Raw genomic sequence first — 18,606 nt, 5'->3', positions numbered from 1 at the left:
TGCTCTTAGTACTTGAGTTTAATGTTTGCACTTAGTTTTTTGCACATAATTTTGCCAATCGCTAGATTTCACATATATGAATATATGTATATAAAACTCAAAACACTGTTCACCCATATGTTCACATAAAACTTTTGCTGATATTTACCCAAACTGCAGGATCATCTACACTGATTTTGTTCTGGTTCAAAAATTTTCCCAAGATCTCAGTGATATGACTGAGAGTACATGAAAAGAAATAAAACAAAGCAAAAACAAACAACAACAAAACAAACAGACAAAACTTGTAGTGAACAGAAAGAAAACAGAATCATAACAAAAACCACTTAAGTTCTAACTGATTGCTTCCCCCAAACTACTATGGTTAGTGAAGTATTTTTAGAAGTATATTTAGTAGAGTGAAGAAATTATTATATTACTGTGGCAAAACAAAATAGGGCCTTGTTAAGGGGGATGTAACGACTGTTGATTAAAATAACTTATTTCTAATGTTTATTTGATTACAGAAAAAACAGATTTATAGTTTATGCTTTGAGATACTTTCAGTGAAAGGTATGCCATTAAAGAATTAGTTAATGTGTCTGTGGCAGCGAGCCTCCAAGATGGCTCCCAGTGGTTCTTGCCTCCTGGTCTTCAGACTCTTGTGTGAGTCCCTCCCATATGGAGAGGGCTGATCTGTGTGAACAATAGGATATTATGGAATGACAGGATGTGACTTCTAAGGCTAAGTCACAAAAGACATGAAAGCCTTGCTTTCTCTTGGATCACTTGCTCTGTGGGAAGCCAGCCAGCCACTGTGTTAGCAGGACAGTCAAACAGCCCTATGGAGAGGTCCAGATGGGGAGGAGCTGAGGCCTCTTGCCAGTAACAGGCACTAACTTGCCGCACATGTGCCTAAGTCACCTGGTAAACAGATTCTCCAGCCCTAGTCAAGCCACAACTGACATCTCGGCTATAACCCCATGGGAGATGCTGAACTAGAATCAACCAGCTAAGCTGCAGCCAGATTCCTCACCCATACAGTGAGATAATAAATGTTTATTGTTTTCAGCAGCTAAGTTTTGGGGAAATTTGCTATGGAACAGTAGATAACGAACACAGGGTCCAAAACAGAACCCTTGGTTTCCTCTCCTAACACTGTGCTTCCCCAAGTCCTCCTCACCAGTTGTTGTAGGCCAAAAATCTAGGAGTCATGCTTGATTCCTCTCTTCCCCTCACTCTCTCACACGAAATTCAGCAAGTACTATTGAGTTTTCCTCTAGAATAAACCCTGAGCCATACCTTGTCTCACCTGTTCTACGGTTCTGCCTCAGTTTAATTCACCATCATTTCTCCCTGGACTACTGCAGTAGCTTCCAAACTTCTCCCTGCTTCTGGTATTGCCCTTTTAAAAGTGGTTTTATTGAATACTGAGTAAGTATAAATCATCATTTATATCGTACGGCGACAGGAAAAAAAACTAAGATGAACATCTGCATACCTATCACTGACTTTACTGTCTCATAGGGTTTCCAAGGAGCAGCTGGTGGATTTGAACTGCCAACTTGGTTAGCAGCCAAATGTTTAGCCACTGCACCACCAGGGCCCCAAAACATTGCTAGTACCCTTGAAATGTCTTCCATACCTCTCCCTGAATGGCCTCTACTCCGAGAGGTTACTACCCTCCTGAATCTTTTGCTTTCATTACTTTGCTTTTCTCTTAAGTTTTACCAATACATTGTTTAGTTTTGCCTGCTTATATAAATAGAATCATACTTGACTTGCCTTTTAACGCAACATTAAGTTCCTGAGATGCATCCATATTAATGTGTGAACAATTCACTCATTTTTTACTGTGGAATAGTATTCTGCTGTTAGACTATGCCTCAATTTATTTATCCATTCTTACTCTTGTTCTTTCCAAAACAGAATTATCATCACATCATTTCCTAATTTCCTTCACGGCTTTCCATCGTACGTGAATAAAATCTAAGCACCATTCCATGCTATATTACTTCTCAACCTTTCTTTGCATCATCTATGGTAATAATAATGGGCTGATATACATATATATATATATATGTATGTGTATATACGTATATGTGTATATATATGTATACATATACATATATATGTGTATACATATATATACACACATATGTATAATTGTGCTTTAAGTGAAAGTTTACAGTTCAAGTCAATTTCTCACACAAAAATTTATACACACATTGCTATGTGACCCTAGCCGCTCTCCCTATAATGTGACAGCACACTCCTCCTTTCCACCACGGATTTCCCGTGTCCATTCAACCAGCTTCTGTCCCTTTTTGCCTACTGATCTCGCCTCCAGACAGGAGCTGTCCATTTTAGTCTCATGTATCTACTTGAGCTAAGAAGCACTCTCTTCACGAGTATCATTTTATATCCCATAGTCCAGTCTAATCTTTGTCTGAAGCGTTGGCTTCAGGAATGATTTCAGTTCTGGGCTAATAGAGAGTCCGAGGGCCATGTCTTCTGGGGTCCCTCCAGTCTCAGTCAGACCATTAAGCCTGGTCTTTTTACTAGAATTTGAGTTCTGCACCCCATCTTTCTGCTGCTCCATCAGGGACTCTCTGTTGTGTTCCCTGTCAGGGTGGTCATTGGTGGTAGCCGGGCACCATCTAGTTCTTCTGGTCTCGGGCTGATGCAGTCTCTGGTTTATGTGGCCCTTTCTGTCTCTTGGGCTAATACTTTCTTGTGTCTTTGGTGGTCTTCATTCTCCTTTGCTCCAGGTGAGTTGGGAACAATTGATGCATCTTAGACGGCTGCTCAATAGCTTTTAAGACCCCAGACGCCACTCACCAAAGTGGGATGCAGAACATTTTCTTAATAAACTTTGTTATGTCAATTGACCTAGATGTCCCCTGAAACCATGAACGTGCTGATATTTTGTTCCTTGAAAGTGCCAAGATTGTGCTTGCCTCAGGGCCTTTGCACTGCTGGAACTCTGCCTGTAGGGCTTCCTGTGGCTCAGGTTTCAGCTCCATACACCCTCCTCACAGGGCTCTTCTTTGACCAGCCTATCTAAAGAAGCATCCTCATCTCCCTCACTGCATGGTAGGTGCTCCATAAATATTTGTTGAGTGAATGAATAAATATTTTGACTTAAGAAAAAAAGAGTATGGAATAAATTGGGCACTGAACCTATCCTTACGTCAGTGGTTCTCAACAAGTTGTAATTTTGTCCTCTAGGGAACATTTGGCAATGTCTGGAGACATTTTTGATGTTCACAACTGGGAGAGAGGTTTCCAGGACTAGATGTAGTAGGAAGAGGCCAGGGATGACCCTAAACAGAACAGTGCACAAAACAGCCCCTCACAAAGAATTATCTAGCCCAAAATGTCAACAGTGCTGAGGATGAGAAACTCTGCCTGAGGTGAAAAAAAAAATTCTTCTCAACAATCTTTTAAAAAATAACTTTAATTATCATCTTTTTAATTATACAAATAAAATTTGTGACACTATAAGAGTATTTTAAGTCATGGAAAACATGAAAATCTAGAGATATATACTTCTATATTTATTAACTAATTTAAAAAAGATTTCACCATTTGATTTTCTAAGGCAAAATTAACTAAACAATTTTTTTTATACTTAAAATATGAGCATGAATGCACAGGCTTGGTATGAGTTTTAATTTAACTTTCTTTTTTTTAACCAAAAAAATTGTCCTTAAATAATAAGGTCACAACACAATAGTACCATTTAAATAAACAGTTCTTTCCAAAGGGAAATTTTCATTTTCTTAACATTAAGAGAAATTTAAACTTTTAAATGTACACATCAGTGGACTTGTCTATGGCAGTGAAGGGATGTCAAGTACAGATAAGGCTAAGCAGTGAGCAATCTATAAATCACATGTACCTAGAACTTTACTGAGATGCTGTCATTCTTAGAACCCTGGTTGGACCATCTTACGAGAATAATTTTCTAGGACAATATCCCTTTTCCCTTCTAAATGGATTTCTATTTTTATTTTTCTGTGCATATAACTTGAATTGTGTTCTTATACTCCTCATGCTTGCATTCATCCTTTCATTAACTAATATTTATTGGAGACCTACTATCTCAGAGAGGAAGGAACCTGGCTGGTGCAATGGTTAAGTACTTGGCCGCTAAAGGTTGGCAGTTTGAACCCACCCAGTGACTCTGCAGGAGAAAGACCTGGCGATCTACTTTCATAAAGATTATAGCCTAGAAAACCTTATGGGGCAGTTCTACTCTGTCACATGGGGTTGCTATGAGTCAGAATCGACTTGATGGCACCCAACAACGATACCAAGGACTGAGTATAGAGTGGTGAACTAAAGAGAGTTGTTTGAATAAGTTACTGTCAGAAGGTCTTAGGTTCTCAGAATATTTTACCTGTCATCACCTGATGGGAAAGTTGACCAGCTGATCTTAGCACAACTCCTCCACAGAAATTTCCATGCAACAATTTTTCTTAAGGGAAAATACTCTTTATGCCGAGCTTTTGAGAAGAGGTTCCATGTGAGTGGTGTGTAGGTGTTTGTGTGTTTTTTATTACCTGGAGGAATGTTTGGGCCCATAATCGTGATCTGATTTTCAGGACCGTGCTTTCTCCTCCTTCCAATCGTCCCACCACACAGGAGATTTGTAAGCACTCAATATTTGTACAGTTCTATAAAAAGCAAGAGCAGCAAATCAGTGTCTTTAAACTCTGGTAGAGTGCCAACATGGAAGTAAGCTTATTCACGTTTTATTTCCTCAGAAGTCATTTCCTAAACTTTAAGTTAAAAATTTCAATAAAGAACAAACATGAAGCATTGTTAAAATGAAGACAACTAGTCATCTGCTTGACTGTTGATGGAAAAATGTTTATATCCTTCTTTCATAAAGAAGGCTATGATGCCAGTTATCCCACTGAATGCCAGGATCAATTTGACTGAACTGATGGGCTAAGTATCCTAATCTTTCCATCCATTCTCATGGCTCCATGAACGTGCTTTTTTTTCAGATAAAGGAGTTATTCAAGCAAGTGTATAGCAAAAGCTAGAAACTCCAAACAAGCTATTACAGATCATTTATGTGATATGTGTTAATAAAGCTTCTAAGACATAATTATGATTATGGTTAATCATAAAGGGCACTTTTCTGGAAAAAGCCACTGAAAAGCTAGGAAAGTTCAAGATGGCAATGGTGAAATTCTATCTTTCAAAGAATCTTAGTGGATTAAAAAAAAATTGACTAGGTATGCCCACTGTTATAAAAACTTCTGTTTTTTTGTTCCTTACACAACTAAAAGCATAACCGTTACCTTAAAAAAACAAAACAAAAAACACAAATATATTTGGAAACAACTAAGAAAAAACACAATTCAGTAGTAATGATGGAGGAAATTTGTGGTAATTTAGAGATAAAATGGAACAAAATACAACATAGGATTTAAGCTCTTGTCTAAGGACTTTAAAGCAATCTTCCTGTAGGCAGCCATTGAATTGCTCTTTTCCATTTTTTTTAGGACTCAGGAAGACATTTCTTAGACACATTCTCAACACCTGACCCTGGACTGAGCAAGTCTGGAAAAGGTTGCAGAGAAAGGCCCCCTGAGTCTGTTATCTCAAAGACCCGATGTTACCCACCAAAGGATAAGCATTTGTTCCATAAAATTCTTCTGTTTATATTACTTCCTGGTTGCAAAGCAGTTCTCTCTGCAAGCTGCATTCACTAGGCTATATTTTACCTAATTCCTAGGATTCCCTAAGTCATAATGGGCAACCTTTAATACAGTCGGCCCTCCGTATCCCCAGGTTCCACATGTGCGGATTCAAACCACTACCGATGGAAAATATTCGGAGGGAAAAAAACAACACTTTTTTCTTGTCATTATTCCCTAAACAATATAGTATAACAACTATTTACATAGCGTTTACATTGTGTTAGGTATTATAAGTAATCTAGAGATGATTTAAAGTATACAGGAGGATATGCATAGGTTATATGCAAATACTTCACCATTTTATATAAGGGACTTGAGCATCCATGGATTTTCGTATCTGTGAGGTGGGGGTAGGAGGGTTCCTAGACCCTATCCCCCCACAGATACTGAGGGATGACTGTATATGAAATGTATGCTCCTGGAAAGTATTCATTATAATGACATTTTACCTATCAGATTGCATTTTCTGATTGGACCCCAGTGTGGAAATAAGTGGACTCCTCACAATTTGTTTTCTTGTTCCCATGTACAGGATGGTCCTACTCTAAGTGTACCCTCACACTGATTTGAATTTTTTTTGTGGGCTATGCTTTATTCAGGAGCCTTGGTGGCCCAATGGTTAAGAGCTTGACTACTAACTGAAAGATTGGCAGTTCAAACCCACAAGCTATTCCACTGGAGAAAAGATCTGGCGATCTGCTCCTGTAAAGATTACAGCCTAGGAAACTTCATACGGCAGTTCTACTTTGTCATATATGGTCGCTATGAGTTGGAATTGATTTGATGGCACTTAACAACACAACATACTTTATTCATTTTTTGTTTCAAGCTCTGAGCACCGGCATATTATAAGTGCTCAATAAAAATCAGTTTATTGGACATTAAGTAAAGTAGTAAATGGAGACATTTTACTTTTATGAAATTGATAAACCACACAATAACTTGAGGAACATTTGACCATAAGATCTGTCTTTGAGAAGAGCCTCAGAATTCTGTAAAAACAAAGCGAATAGTAATGTATATTACAATGGGCTCAAGCATAACAATAATTGTGAGAGTGGCACAGGCTGGGCAGTATTTTGTTCTGTTGTACATAGGGTCACTGTCTTAGTCATCTAGTGCTGCTATAACAGAAATACCACAAGTAGATGGCTTTAACAAACAGAAATTTATTCTATCACAGTCTAGGAAGCTAGAAGTCTGAAATTCAGGGTGCCAGCTCCAGGGGAAGGCTTTCTCTCTCTGTTGGCTCTGGGGGAAGGTCATTGTCATCAATCTTCCCCTGGGCTAGGAGCTTCTCAGTGCAGGGACCCCGGGTCCAAAGGACACATGTGCTCCTGCCGCTTCTTGCTTGGTGGTTTGAGGTTCCCCTGTCTCTCTGCTTGCTTCTCTCTTTTGTATCTCAAAAGAGATTGGCTCAAAATACAACCTAATCTTGTAGATTGATTCCTGCCTCATTAACATAACTGCCTCTAATCCTGCCTCATTAAAATCATAGAGGTAGGATTTATAACACATAGGAAAATCACATCAGATGACAAAATGGTGGTTAATTACACAATACTGGGAATCATGGCCTAGCCAAGTTGACACACAATTTTAGGGGACACAATTCAATCCATAACAGTCGCAATGAGTTGGAGCCGACTCAGCGGTACCTAACAACAACAATGCATACTGGATACATTCTAGTAAGGTCAGATTTCTACATAATGTTTCCAAATGCAGGTGTCTGGGGGGTTGTTCTTCTACTAGATTTAGGCCCTGTGATATATGGGGTTTTGTACCTATAGCATGAGCAGGAATTCTCAAAGTTCTGCAGTTTGTGTCACTTGTGAGGACTTTCTGTTTACTTATACTCCATTATCAACACACTGTCCACCACTAATCCCATACTCTGGAAGCAAAAGAGGTGACTCAGAAGCAGGTTGCTTTGGTAAACTTTCTGGAATGGCCCCAGTTAGCTAGCTTTGTTGGATGATTTTGGAGAAGGTGGTGTGTCATGGATTGAATTGTGTCCCCCAAAAATATGTGTCAACTTGGCCAGGCCATGATTCCCAGTAGTGTGTGGTTGTCCTTGATTTTGTGGTCTGATATAATTATACTCTATTTTGTGATGTGCTGTAAATCCTAACCTTTATATGTGTAAAAATGGCATGGGGGCAGTGTCTGACCTCCTCTAACTTCACAAGGAGGAAGGAGAATCAAGATCAACAGCCCAAGGCTGACTCTCGTGAGGTGAAGGAGAGACAAGCCTCCTCTCTCTGCCATCTTTACCAATTCTGACACCAATCGTCCCTCCCACAGCACTCTCTACTGGGTTCGATAATTCATTGCAACGGCCACATAGAATTCACAGACCATACTTACGATTATGGGGTTTATTAGGGAAGTGACAGGTTACAATTCAGGCTCAGGAACAATCAAGGATACAGTTCTTCCATCAGGACAGCCCTTTCCCAGCCGTGCTTGCAGACAAGCCTCTCCCTGGCCCTAGGCCTCTACCCAAAGGCACTCAGCTTTCTCTCTCCATGGACTGGGAATCCCACATGCCATCTCCTATGGCTGGGTGTCTACTGCCAGGTTTCTCCTGCTGAGTCTCTCCTGCCATTGCTTCTCATTGTCTTCAGGGTTACAGCTCTCTGTCTGTCTCCTGGGTCTAGGAGCTTCTCAGTGCAGGAATCCTGGGTCCAAAAGACATGCTGGCTCCTGGCTGTTCTTCCTTGGTTGTGGTGGTATCTTCTCTTCCCTGCCTCTGGGGTGGCTCATTTCAAAGTCAGCAGGATAGCAAACTGACCAATCCCTTTGGTGGGCCACAATTACTCTATCACACAGTCCTGCCTGATCATTTGGGTGGGAGTTACAACACCATGGCTAGAAAGGCCACACAAAAGTGATCCATCACACTGCAATATGTAAATAAGGCAGGATCAGTGTGGGGTGTATCCTGAGTTACAGCCTTACAAGAGGGTATGACTCAAGTCACACCCTTACTCAAGTCACACCCTTACTCAAGTCACACCTTTGCTTGTGTCACACCTTTTATTTTACAAAAGATAAAAGGAGAGAGAAGCAAGCAGAGAGAGGAGGGACCTCACTACTACCAAGAAAGAAGAGCCGGGAGTGGAGCACATTCTTTGGACCCAGGGTTCCTGTGCTGAGAACCTCCTAGACCCAGGGTACACTGATGCCAAGACACTTGGAGATCTCCAAGGAACATCAGCCAACAGATGTTGAAAGGAAACAAAGACCTTCCTCCAAAGCTGACAGAGAGAGAAAGTCTTCTTCTAGAATTGGTGCCCTAAATTCAGACTTCTAGCCTATTAAACTGTAAGAAAATAAATTTCTGTTTGTTAAAGCCATCCGCTAGTGGTATTTCTGTTATAGTGGCACTAGATAACTAAGACATGGTGCTTAGAATGAATCTTAAAGGGTGATAGTTACTAACAGGAGGGATGACTGGGACATGGTTTTTTTGCACAAGGCCAGGACATGTTCAGGAAAGTGGATGGCAGGGTACATGGGGTGAAAGGTACCTAGTGGACACACGAGAATAAGACAGGCAAGAGAAAGTCCAGGTAGTGAAGAATCTTCCTCTTTGTGTGAAGGAGCTCAGACCTTATTCCATAGGCACTGAGGAGCGTGTAAAGCTTTTTAAGCAAAGGCTATGATCAGGTTTTTATTTTAGAGGGATGGCTGGCATTTAAAGAAAGGAAGGAGAGAGAAGAGTGGGAGGCAAGGAGGATGAGGAAGGTCCAAGTGAGAAATGATAGAGACCTGAACAGAGGCAGGGGGAATTGAGAGAAGATGAATTTTAGAGACATTAGGAAATAGAATAGATACATAGTGACTAATTGGAAATCGGGATGAGAAAGAAGGAGGGGTGGAGAAGCTCTCTGGCTTGGAGAACTGGGTAGATGGGCGCTGATATCACTGAGGTAGGAATTCTAGAAAAGCAGCACAATTTGGGGGCTGTGGAAATAGAGTTTTAGGCATGTTGGGACTGGGGTGGCTGTGGGGCATCCAGATGAACCTATACAGTGGGCAGTTCAAGTATAGAATGTAGTAAGGCATAGCTAGGTTGGCAGGGAAGTCCCTGGGTGGTACACATGGTTAACACATTTGGCTGCTAACCGAAAGGATGGAGGTTCAAGTCCACCCAGAGGCTCCTCAGAAGAAACGTCTGGTAGTTTACGTGTGAAAAATCATTTATTGAAAATCCTATGGATCACAACTCTACTCTGACACACACAGTGTCACCATGAGTCAGAATTGACTCCATGGTACTGATACTGGTAGGATGGCAAGAGGGACCCAGGGATGGCTGGAGCCATGGTCATACAAGAAATTTCCCAGACAGCAAAAAATCGACAGGAGAGAAAAGGGGGAGGTGAGGATGGAATCCTGAGGCAGAGGACCCTGTAAGAATGAACAGAAGAGAAGCCCATGAAAAGTTTACGAAGGGGCAGGCCAAAAGGCAGAAAGAGAGCAAGGAGAAAATATGCTTTTGGGAAACCAGGGATTTGGTCAATAGTATCAAATGCTGAAGAGGGGTTAAGAGAACCGGCTGCTGTGAGCTGAGGAGTGAAAGGGAAGTGAGATGAGGATATGGAGTGACAACTACAAAAGCAGCAGGGGCCCAAGATGAGAAAGGCGAGTACACTCTTATGCTGAGGAGAAATGATAGTTTAGTGTTATAGATACAAATTCTTCCAATGCAAATTGGAAATTATGATCCCAACACAGGATGTTGGCATTTTGCACTTTCAAATTCCTAATCAGAAATGGGATTTGGTAAGTTGTTTTTGACTAAACAAAAACTGTAGGAGGTCATATTTAGTTTTTGATTGTAGAATAAACTTTGCATAATCAGTCCATATCCATAGCTGTTTTGACTCAAGGACATGGGGTGGCATATAATTTGCCATTTTTGAACCAATAAGAGAGAAAGAGAATAAAATATGAGCTAACAAAAACAGATATGCAAATCATGCTTGCCTTGGCCCTCATCTGCAAGTAATAAGTTTCTATGATACTCAGAAATGTTACAAATTATCTTACATTAAAAATATTTAATGAGAAAGAACAGAAGGAAAAAATCTGTCCCTAGAACACAAATGCATGTCATTTTCAAAAAAAATTTTAGCCTTGATCTCCAGTGCCTCAGTGTATTCAGGAGATACTCACTGAAGGGGAAAATGAAAAACATATTTGAATCTTGATTTCTTAAAATGTTAAATGTCCCTGAGGTTTGTACATTGCTTTTCCAGAGGGTTTTTCCCATCTGCATATTAGAATTCTATAGATCTCAGCCACTGTTTTCTGTTCTATTGCTCTTCCTGAAAACTTTTGTATCAATGAGACACAGTCCTGGGATTTGCATCTATTTCATCCTAATATCTGCTTTTGGTCTTTTTATTAGATCGCACTAATAAGAAAGGCGCCCTGGTGGTGCATTGGTTAAGCACTTGGTAGTTCAAATCCACCAGCTGCTCTGCGGGAGAAAGATGCGCAGTCTGCTCTCGTAAAAATTACAGCCTTGGAAACCCTTGGGACCCTCTGTCCTATAGGGTCGCTGTAAGTTGAAATCGACTTGATGGTAATGGGTTACTAGTAAGAACAATAAAAGATTACCTATGTGACGGGGTTCCGGATTTTCAAGACTGATTAATTTGATTTTTTGTTATCCTAATTTATTGGACTGAAATAAATGATTAGGATTAATAGAGTTAAAAAAATTTTTTTTAATGATTTTGTATAAAAAATAAGTTAATTCAAGGGTGCAGGGACAGAAAAGAAGTCATCTCTCCATGTTACCCCAGTTCTCTTCCTTAAAACTAACGTGCCTTCCCTGTATCATCTGATGACTCAGGCTGCGACACTCCGGATTGAAATGCCCTGGGCTCAGAACTCAAGGGGAAGTGGGGCCTGACGCACAGCAGCTCATCTGGGTCTTGGGATCCTGTACCCCATGTCCATGGTTATAATGCAGGGATGTTGCTGTTGTTGTTAGGTGCCACTGAGTCGATTTTCGACCCATTGCAACCTGTGACAGAATAAAACTACCTCATAGGGTTTCCTAGGCTGTAATCTTTACAGGAGCAGATTGCCAGGTCTTTCTCCTGTGGAGCCACTGGGTGGATTTCGAACCTCCAACCTTTTGGTTAGCAGCCGAGTGCTTAATCATTATGCCACCAGGGCTTGATACAAATTCCTAGGAACAGCGTCTTAGGGGATTTCTCATTTAGGTTCTGTGCACGCAGCCAGGTGACCAAGACCAGAGGAGGAAGTGAAAAAATATAAGCCAGCAAGCATCCAAGAGGGTTTGCAACTTCCAGGATTGTGGGTTGAGTGAGGCTCGTAGAACAGAACCAGTTGCCCTCAGGTCGACTCCCACTCATGGCGCCCCCATGTGCATCAGAGTAGAACTGTGCGCCACAAGATTTTCAATGGCTGATTTTTTGGAAGTAGATCACCAGACCCTTCTTTGGAGGCACCTCTGGGTGGACGTGAACCCTTAACCTCTTGGTTAGCAGCTAAGTGTGTTAATTGTTTGTACCACCCAGGGACTCTAGTAGAATAGGAAGTGCCCTCATATGACAAGCATCTCTGTTTTTTAAAATTTAGCTCCTGTGGCTGCAGGCAGGAGTGTAGCCTGAAGTTAACAGTTTTGTTCTGAAAGGAGGGCAAGATTAATAGAAATAGGAGTTAATTAAAAAAAAAATTTTTATTGTGCTTTAGGTGAACATTTACAGAACAAATTAGTTTCCCAGTCGATAGTTTGTACATACAGTGTTTCTTCCATGACATTCGTTGCATCCCCCACAACGTGTCAGCACTCTCCCCATATCTGCCCTGGGTTCCCTGTCTCCTTTCGTATGGATTTTCCACCCCTTCCTTCCTTTTCATCTTTGCTTTTGGGCAAATATCGCCCTTTTTATCTTGTTTAATTGATTGTTCTAAGGAGGACATTTATCTCTGGTGTTACTGTTTATTTTATGGGCCTGTCTATTGTTTGGCTGAAAGGTGGTCTCTGGGAATGGCTTCAGTTCCAGGTTAGAAAGGTGTCTTAGGGCCATAGTCTCAGGGGTTCCTCTGGTCTCTGTCAGACCAGTAAGTCTGGTCTTTTTTGTGAATTTGATTTTTTTCTCCCACGCTGTCTGGGACCCTCTGTTGTGATTCCAGCCAGAGCAGTCAGTAATGGTAGCTGGGCACCATCTAGTTCTTCTGATCTCAGGGTCATGTAGGCTGTGATGCCTGTGGTCCGTTAGTCCTTTGGAATTGCTCCCTTTAGTCTTTGGTTTTCTTCACTCTCCTTTGCTCCAGATGAGAAGAGACTAATGGTTGTATCTTAGATGGCCGCTCTCAAGCTCTTAAGATCCCAGATGCTACACACCAAAGTAGGATGCAGAACACTGTCTTTATGAACTATGTTGTGCCAACTGATGCAGATGTCCCCCGAGTCTATGGTCCTTCACCTTTGAGCCTAGGAACACTGGTCCTGTGAGGTGTTTGGTTATGTCTAAGATTAGTTTCCATGGCTGTGTCCCTTTTGTGCTCTATTGTCTATATTAATATACATGCAGCACATACAATTATATATGTAGAAATATACACAATTGAACCTAGTGCTCCCTTACACCCTCCCACACCTCTTTAGCATACCTATCTACCTATGATCCATTTGTAAATTATTGTTTGTTAATACTATTGTTGCAGGATTGTCTATGTTATAGTAATTACTGCAGTTGTCCTTTATTCTTGCGTTCCTCTCAGTGTCTTCCTTTGCCTTGGTCATGTTGTGCTGACTTTCCCCATATTGTGTATTGCCTTTCCCTTTACCAATATTAACATGTGTCTTCTATTTAGTTAGTAATTTTCCCTCCCTCCTTCTCCCATCCCTGGTAACCATCAAAGAATATATATATATATTTTTCCTGTGTGTAAAGCTCTTCTTGTTTTTTAACAATAGTGGTCTCATACAATATTTGTCATTTTGTGATTGACTTATTTCACTCAGCATAATGTCCTCCAAATCCATGATGTTGCGAGATGTTTCGTGGATTCATTATTATTCTTTATTGTTGCATAGTATTCCATTGTGTGAATGTACCACAGTTTGTTTATCCATTCACCTATTGATGGGTGCTTAGGTTGTTTCCAGTTTTTTGCTATTGTGAATAATGCTGCAATGAACATGGGTGTGTATATGTCTATTTGTGTCACGGCCCTTAATTCTTTTGGGCATATACCTAGAAGTGGGATTGCTGGATTGTATGGTATTTCTATTTCTAGCTTTAAAAGAAAATGCCATACTATTTTCCAAAGTGGTTGTATCATTTTACATTCCCACCAACAGTGTATAAGAGCTCCAATCTCCCCACAACCTTGTCAACATTTGTTATTTTCTGTTTTTTTTTTAATTAGTGCCATATTTTCAGGGTGAGATGGTATCTCATTGTAGTTTTGATTTGTATCTCTCTAATGGCTAATGGCTGTGAGCATTTCTTCATGTGTTTGTTGGCCACCTGAATGTCTTCTTTGGTGAAGTGTCTGTTTATATCCTATGCCCATTTTTTAATTGGATTGTTTGTCTTTATGTTGTTGAGGTGTTGAAGTTTCTATGAATTTTAGAGATTAGACTCTTGTCAGATATATCGTAGCCAAAATTTTTTCCCAGTCTCTAAGTTCTCTTTTTACTCTTTTGGAGAAGTCTTTTGATAAGCATAAGTGTTTAACTTTTTAGGAGGTCCCATTTGTCTAGCTCATCTTCTGCTGTTTGTGCATCTTTAGCTATGTTTGGCATTCTATTTATGCCATATATTAGGGACCCTAGCCTTGTCCCTACTTTTTCTTCCATGATATTTATAGTTTTAGGTTTCATATTTAGGTCTTTGATCCATTTTGAGTTAGTTTTTGTGCATGGTGTTAGGTATGGGTCCTGTTTCATTTTCTACAGGTAGACATTCAGTTTTGCCAGCGCGATTTGTTAAAGAAACTGTCTCTTCCCCACTTAATGGACTTCGGCACTTTGTTGAAGACTAGCTGTTCACAGGTGGAAGGATTTACGTCTGAGTTCTCAATTCTGTCCATTTAGTCTATGTGTCTGTCATTGTACCAGTATCAGGCTGTTTTGACTACCGTGGCTGTATAGCAAGTTCTGAGATCAGGTAGTGTGAGGCCTCCTACTTTGTTCTTCTTCTTCAATATTGCTTTACTTATCCAGGGCCTCTTTTCTTTCCATAGACAGTTCGTGATTGGTTTTTCCATCTCATTAAAGAATGTTGTTGGAATCTGGATCGGGACTGCATTATGTCTATAGGTTTCTTTGGGTAGTATTGACATTTTCACAATGTTAAGTCTTCCTATCCATGAGCATGGTATGTTTTTCCATTTACGTACATCTCTTTTGATTTCTTGCAGTAGTGTTTTGTAGTTTTCTTTGTATAGGTCTTCTACGTCCCTGGTTAGAGTCATTCCTAAGTATTTTATATTTTGGGGGTGGGGGCTATTGTATTGTCTTCCTGATTTCCTTTTCAAAGTTCTCTTTGTTGGTATGAGTTAATTTTTTTATTTCTACTTTCCATTAAAATCATCTACTCTTCCCTACTATTGCCTCTTTGGCCTGGACAGATGCTCTCATGGCTGTTACTTGGTTGCCTGGATTCCCCCCGCCTCTCTCTCTCACACACATACACACACACACACACACACACACACACACACACGGTTCTCTCAGCAGGGTCTGTCTTCATCTACTGGAACCTGTCTGCTTCTATCCTCTTCAAAACACACACACTGCTGTTTCTAATCATAGGACTGAGAGAGTGAAATGCTGTTTCGGCCCAGAGCATTTTCAGCTTCAGTTGATGGGGCAAACAATTGCTTAACATTTATGTCTTCATTGTAATTTTTTTCTATTGAAATGTCTTTCTAACCTTCCATTGTTAAATTTTGAGAGTTAAACTTATTATTTTTACTTCTTTTGGTGCAATGGTTAAGTGCTGGGTTGCTAACCTAGAGGTTGGCAGTTAGAACCCACCCAGTGGCTTTGTAACAGAAAGACCTGGCGATCTTCTAACGTAAATATTACAGCCCAGAAAACCCTATAGGGCAGCTCTGCTCTGTCACATGGGGTCACTATGAGTTGGAATCCACTCGAAGGCACATAACAACAACAAGAAGAAGTCACACAAATGCTAAAATCAGGGACAGAATTTCTCAAGTATAGCTTTGCTCCATCTGGGGTAGGTACCTTGAATTCTTTCCATTTTATAACTTGCTAGAGCAACTATATATCCAAAAGCATATTTGTACATTCTCATAATAGCCATTTTATTTTGAATTCAGTAGGTGGAGTTTAGTCATTACTAATGCTATCTTTTAAACTGCTTATGATATGTCATTAGAATTGGATTTAGGATTAAGAGCATTTAGGGTCAGGGAGGAAGACTAAGAATGGATGGAATGACTCACAGAGGACGTTTTGGAAGATGACTCCCAAAACTATTAGTGATGAGTTCATTCACTCTGTCATTCACACATGTGCTCAACAAATGAACCACACACTGTGTCACACTGCGGAAACAATGGTGAGCAAACCAAATGTGGTCCTTGCTTTCCTGAGTGTACGATATGGTGGGCAGGTGGGGAAGAAGAATGCTTTTGTGGGCCAGAGCCCTGGACAAGCCTGGTGTGCAATAGATCACTTTTGTGTGTGGCCTTTCTAGTCATGGTCTTGTAACTTCCACCCAAGCGATTGGGCAGGAGTGTGCAGATATGGTAATTGTGGCCCACCGAAGGGATTGGTCAGTTTTGCCATCCCACTGCCCTTAAGGTGAGCCATCCCAGAAGTAGAAAAGAGAAGAGTCCACCACCACCAAGGAAGAAGAGCCAGTGTGTTCTTTGGGCCCGGAATCCCTGCCCTGAGAAGCTCCTGGAAGCAGGAGACTGAGAGACAGAGAGCGAGCTGTAATCCTGAAGATGGTGAGAAGGGCTGGCAGCAGAGACCTGGAAGCAGGAGACTGTAGGGTGGGATTCCTGGCCCCAGGAGAGAGAAAGCCGAGTGTCTTTGGGCAGAGACAAAGGGCCAGGGAGAGGCATGCCTGCTAGCATGGCTGGGAACAGGCTGTCCTGATGGAAGAACTGTACCCTTGAGTGTTCCTGAGCCTGAATTGTAACCTGTCACTTCCCTAATAAACCCCATAATCATGAGTCTGGTCAGTGAGTTCTGTGTGGCCACTGCAATGAATTATAGAACCTAGCAGAGAAGTAGAGAGTGCTGTGGGATGAACGGTTGGTGTCAGAATTGGTAAAGATGGCAAAGACAGGAGGCATGTCTGACTCCTGCCTCATAGGAATCAGCCTTGGCCTGTTGATCTTGATTCTCTTTCCTGCTTGTGAGGTTAGAGAAGGTCAGATATAACCCCGTGCCATTTTTACACAGCCTGAGTAGTTCCAAATTTCTAGGATGAATATCATTCTGGAGAGTGCCAGAAGCATGGGTTGGGGTGTTCAATGGCTCTCACCCTAGCCAGGACAGAGGCTGCTAAACCTACAGAAAGAAGTAGAGAACCCTCTATGGCTCAGGGACTTTCCCAGTTCTGCCTCCACTTTCTCTTCCTTGTCCCCTTCTTCACCCTGAAGCTTCCTGCCAAGGGTCTTTTCCTCTATCTTGTTTCTTTGAATTGACAACACTTGGGTTGTCTTCGTGGCTTTTGATTCAGCGTCACTATAAGGTACTGCTTCTCAGATTGCTTTTGGCACTGCAACTTTGGGGCAGGAAACATCTGCTCTGCCCCTGAGCCCTCCCAGGGACTGGGACACAGTGCTCAGTCTGGTCTCAGCCCCAAGCCCCTGTTTGTTTATGTTTGAAGAGAACTTGGCTTCATGAAGTAATCTCTGGTTACTTCTACATAGCTGGAGAGTGTGCTTATAATCTCATACCCATTATGGAGATTTTCTGCAGAACACGGGTGTCTGAGTTACCTAGTGCTGTTGTTGTTGGGTGCTGTTGAGTCTATTCCGACTCATAGTGACCTCATGTGACAGAGTAGAACTGCCCAATAGGGTTTTCTTGGCTGTAATCTTCATGGAAGCAGATCAGTAGGTATTTCTCTCACAGAACCACTGGGTGGATTTGAACCACCAACCTTTGTGTTAGCAGCTGAGCACTTAACCATTGTGCCACCAGAGCTCCTTCCTTACCGAGTGCTGTAGTAATAGAAATACTCCACGTGGGTAGCTTTAAAGAACAGAAATTTATTTTCTCACCAGAGGCACATTCAACATCCACATTTCTAGCAACATTCTGTTAATTATGATGGAAGCTTTCCCTACAGTTTGCAATTCTTTCTAAGCCTTCATCGGAATTGCCCTTAATGTCCATAATTCTACCCATAGTCTCTTCAAGGCAATCTAGGACCTTACTACCAAGCACATTAAAATCCCTCCAGCCTTGACCCCATTATCCAATTCAAAGCCGTTCCCACCTTTCAGGTATTTGTTAGAGCAGCATCCCCACTCTCTGGTACTAAATTCTGGTCTTTTTATAACTCAGAACTGATTAGATTTAGGATCCACCTTACAGGGATATTACTTCATCAACAGAACAAAAGAAAAACCCTATTTCCAAACAGGGACATATTTATAGGTACAGGGGTTAGGATTTCAACACATATTTTGGGGGGATACAATTCAATCTATACCAACAGATAAATGGAACATTTTGACACTGGCCTTGTGCCCTCATCGCATGGTTGGGGAAGAGGATGAATATTCATATGAGGAGATAAAGGAATGAGTCCAAAACCTCAAAACAAACCCGTTGCCGTCAAGTCAATTCCGACTCATAGCGACCCTATAGGACAGAGTAGAACTGCCCCATAGGGTTTCAAGGAGTGGGGCT

General features: G+C 41.2%; 1 protein-coding gene across 1 annotated transcript in view; it reads right to left on the bottom strand.

Annotated features, from left to right (window-relative positions):
• Window positions 1-18,606, bottom strand: part of ITGA8 (integrin subunit alpha 8) — a 225,592-nt gene that overhangs the window by 20,987 nt on the left and 185,999 nt on the right. The window contains exon 27 of the mRNA XM_004379662.2: window positions 4,548-4,661. Coding sequence (XP_004379719.1) covers window positions 4,548-4,661 — 114 coding nt within the window. The remainder of the gene's footprint in view (window positions 1-4,547; window positions 4,662-18,606) is intronic.

The sequence above is a fragment of the Trichechus manatus genome, unplaced genomic scaffold (assembly GCF_000243295.1).
Source record: "Trichechus manatus latirostris isolate Lorelei unplaced genomic scaffold, TriManLat1.0 scaffold00067, whole genome shotgun sequence".
NCBI lineage: Eukaryota > Metazoa > Chordata > Mammalia > Sirenia > Trichechidae > Trichechus > Trichechus manatus.
This window is presented reverse-complemented; position numbering and strand designations above follow the sequence as displayed.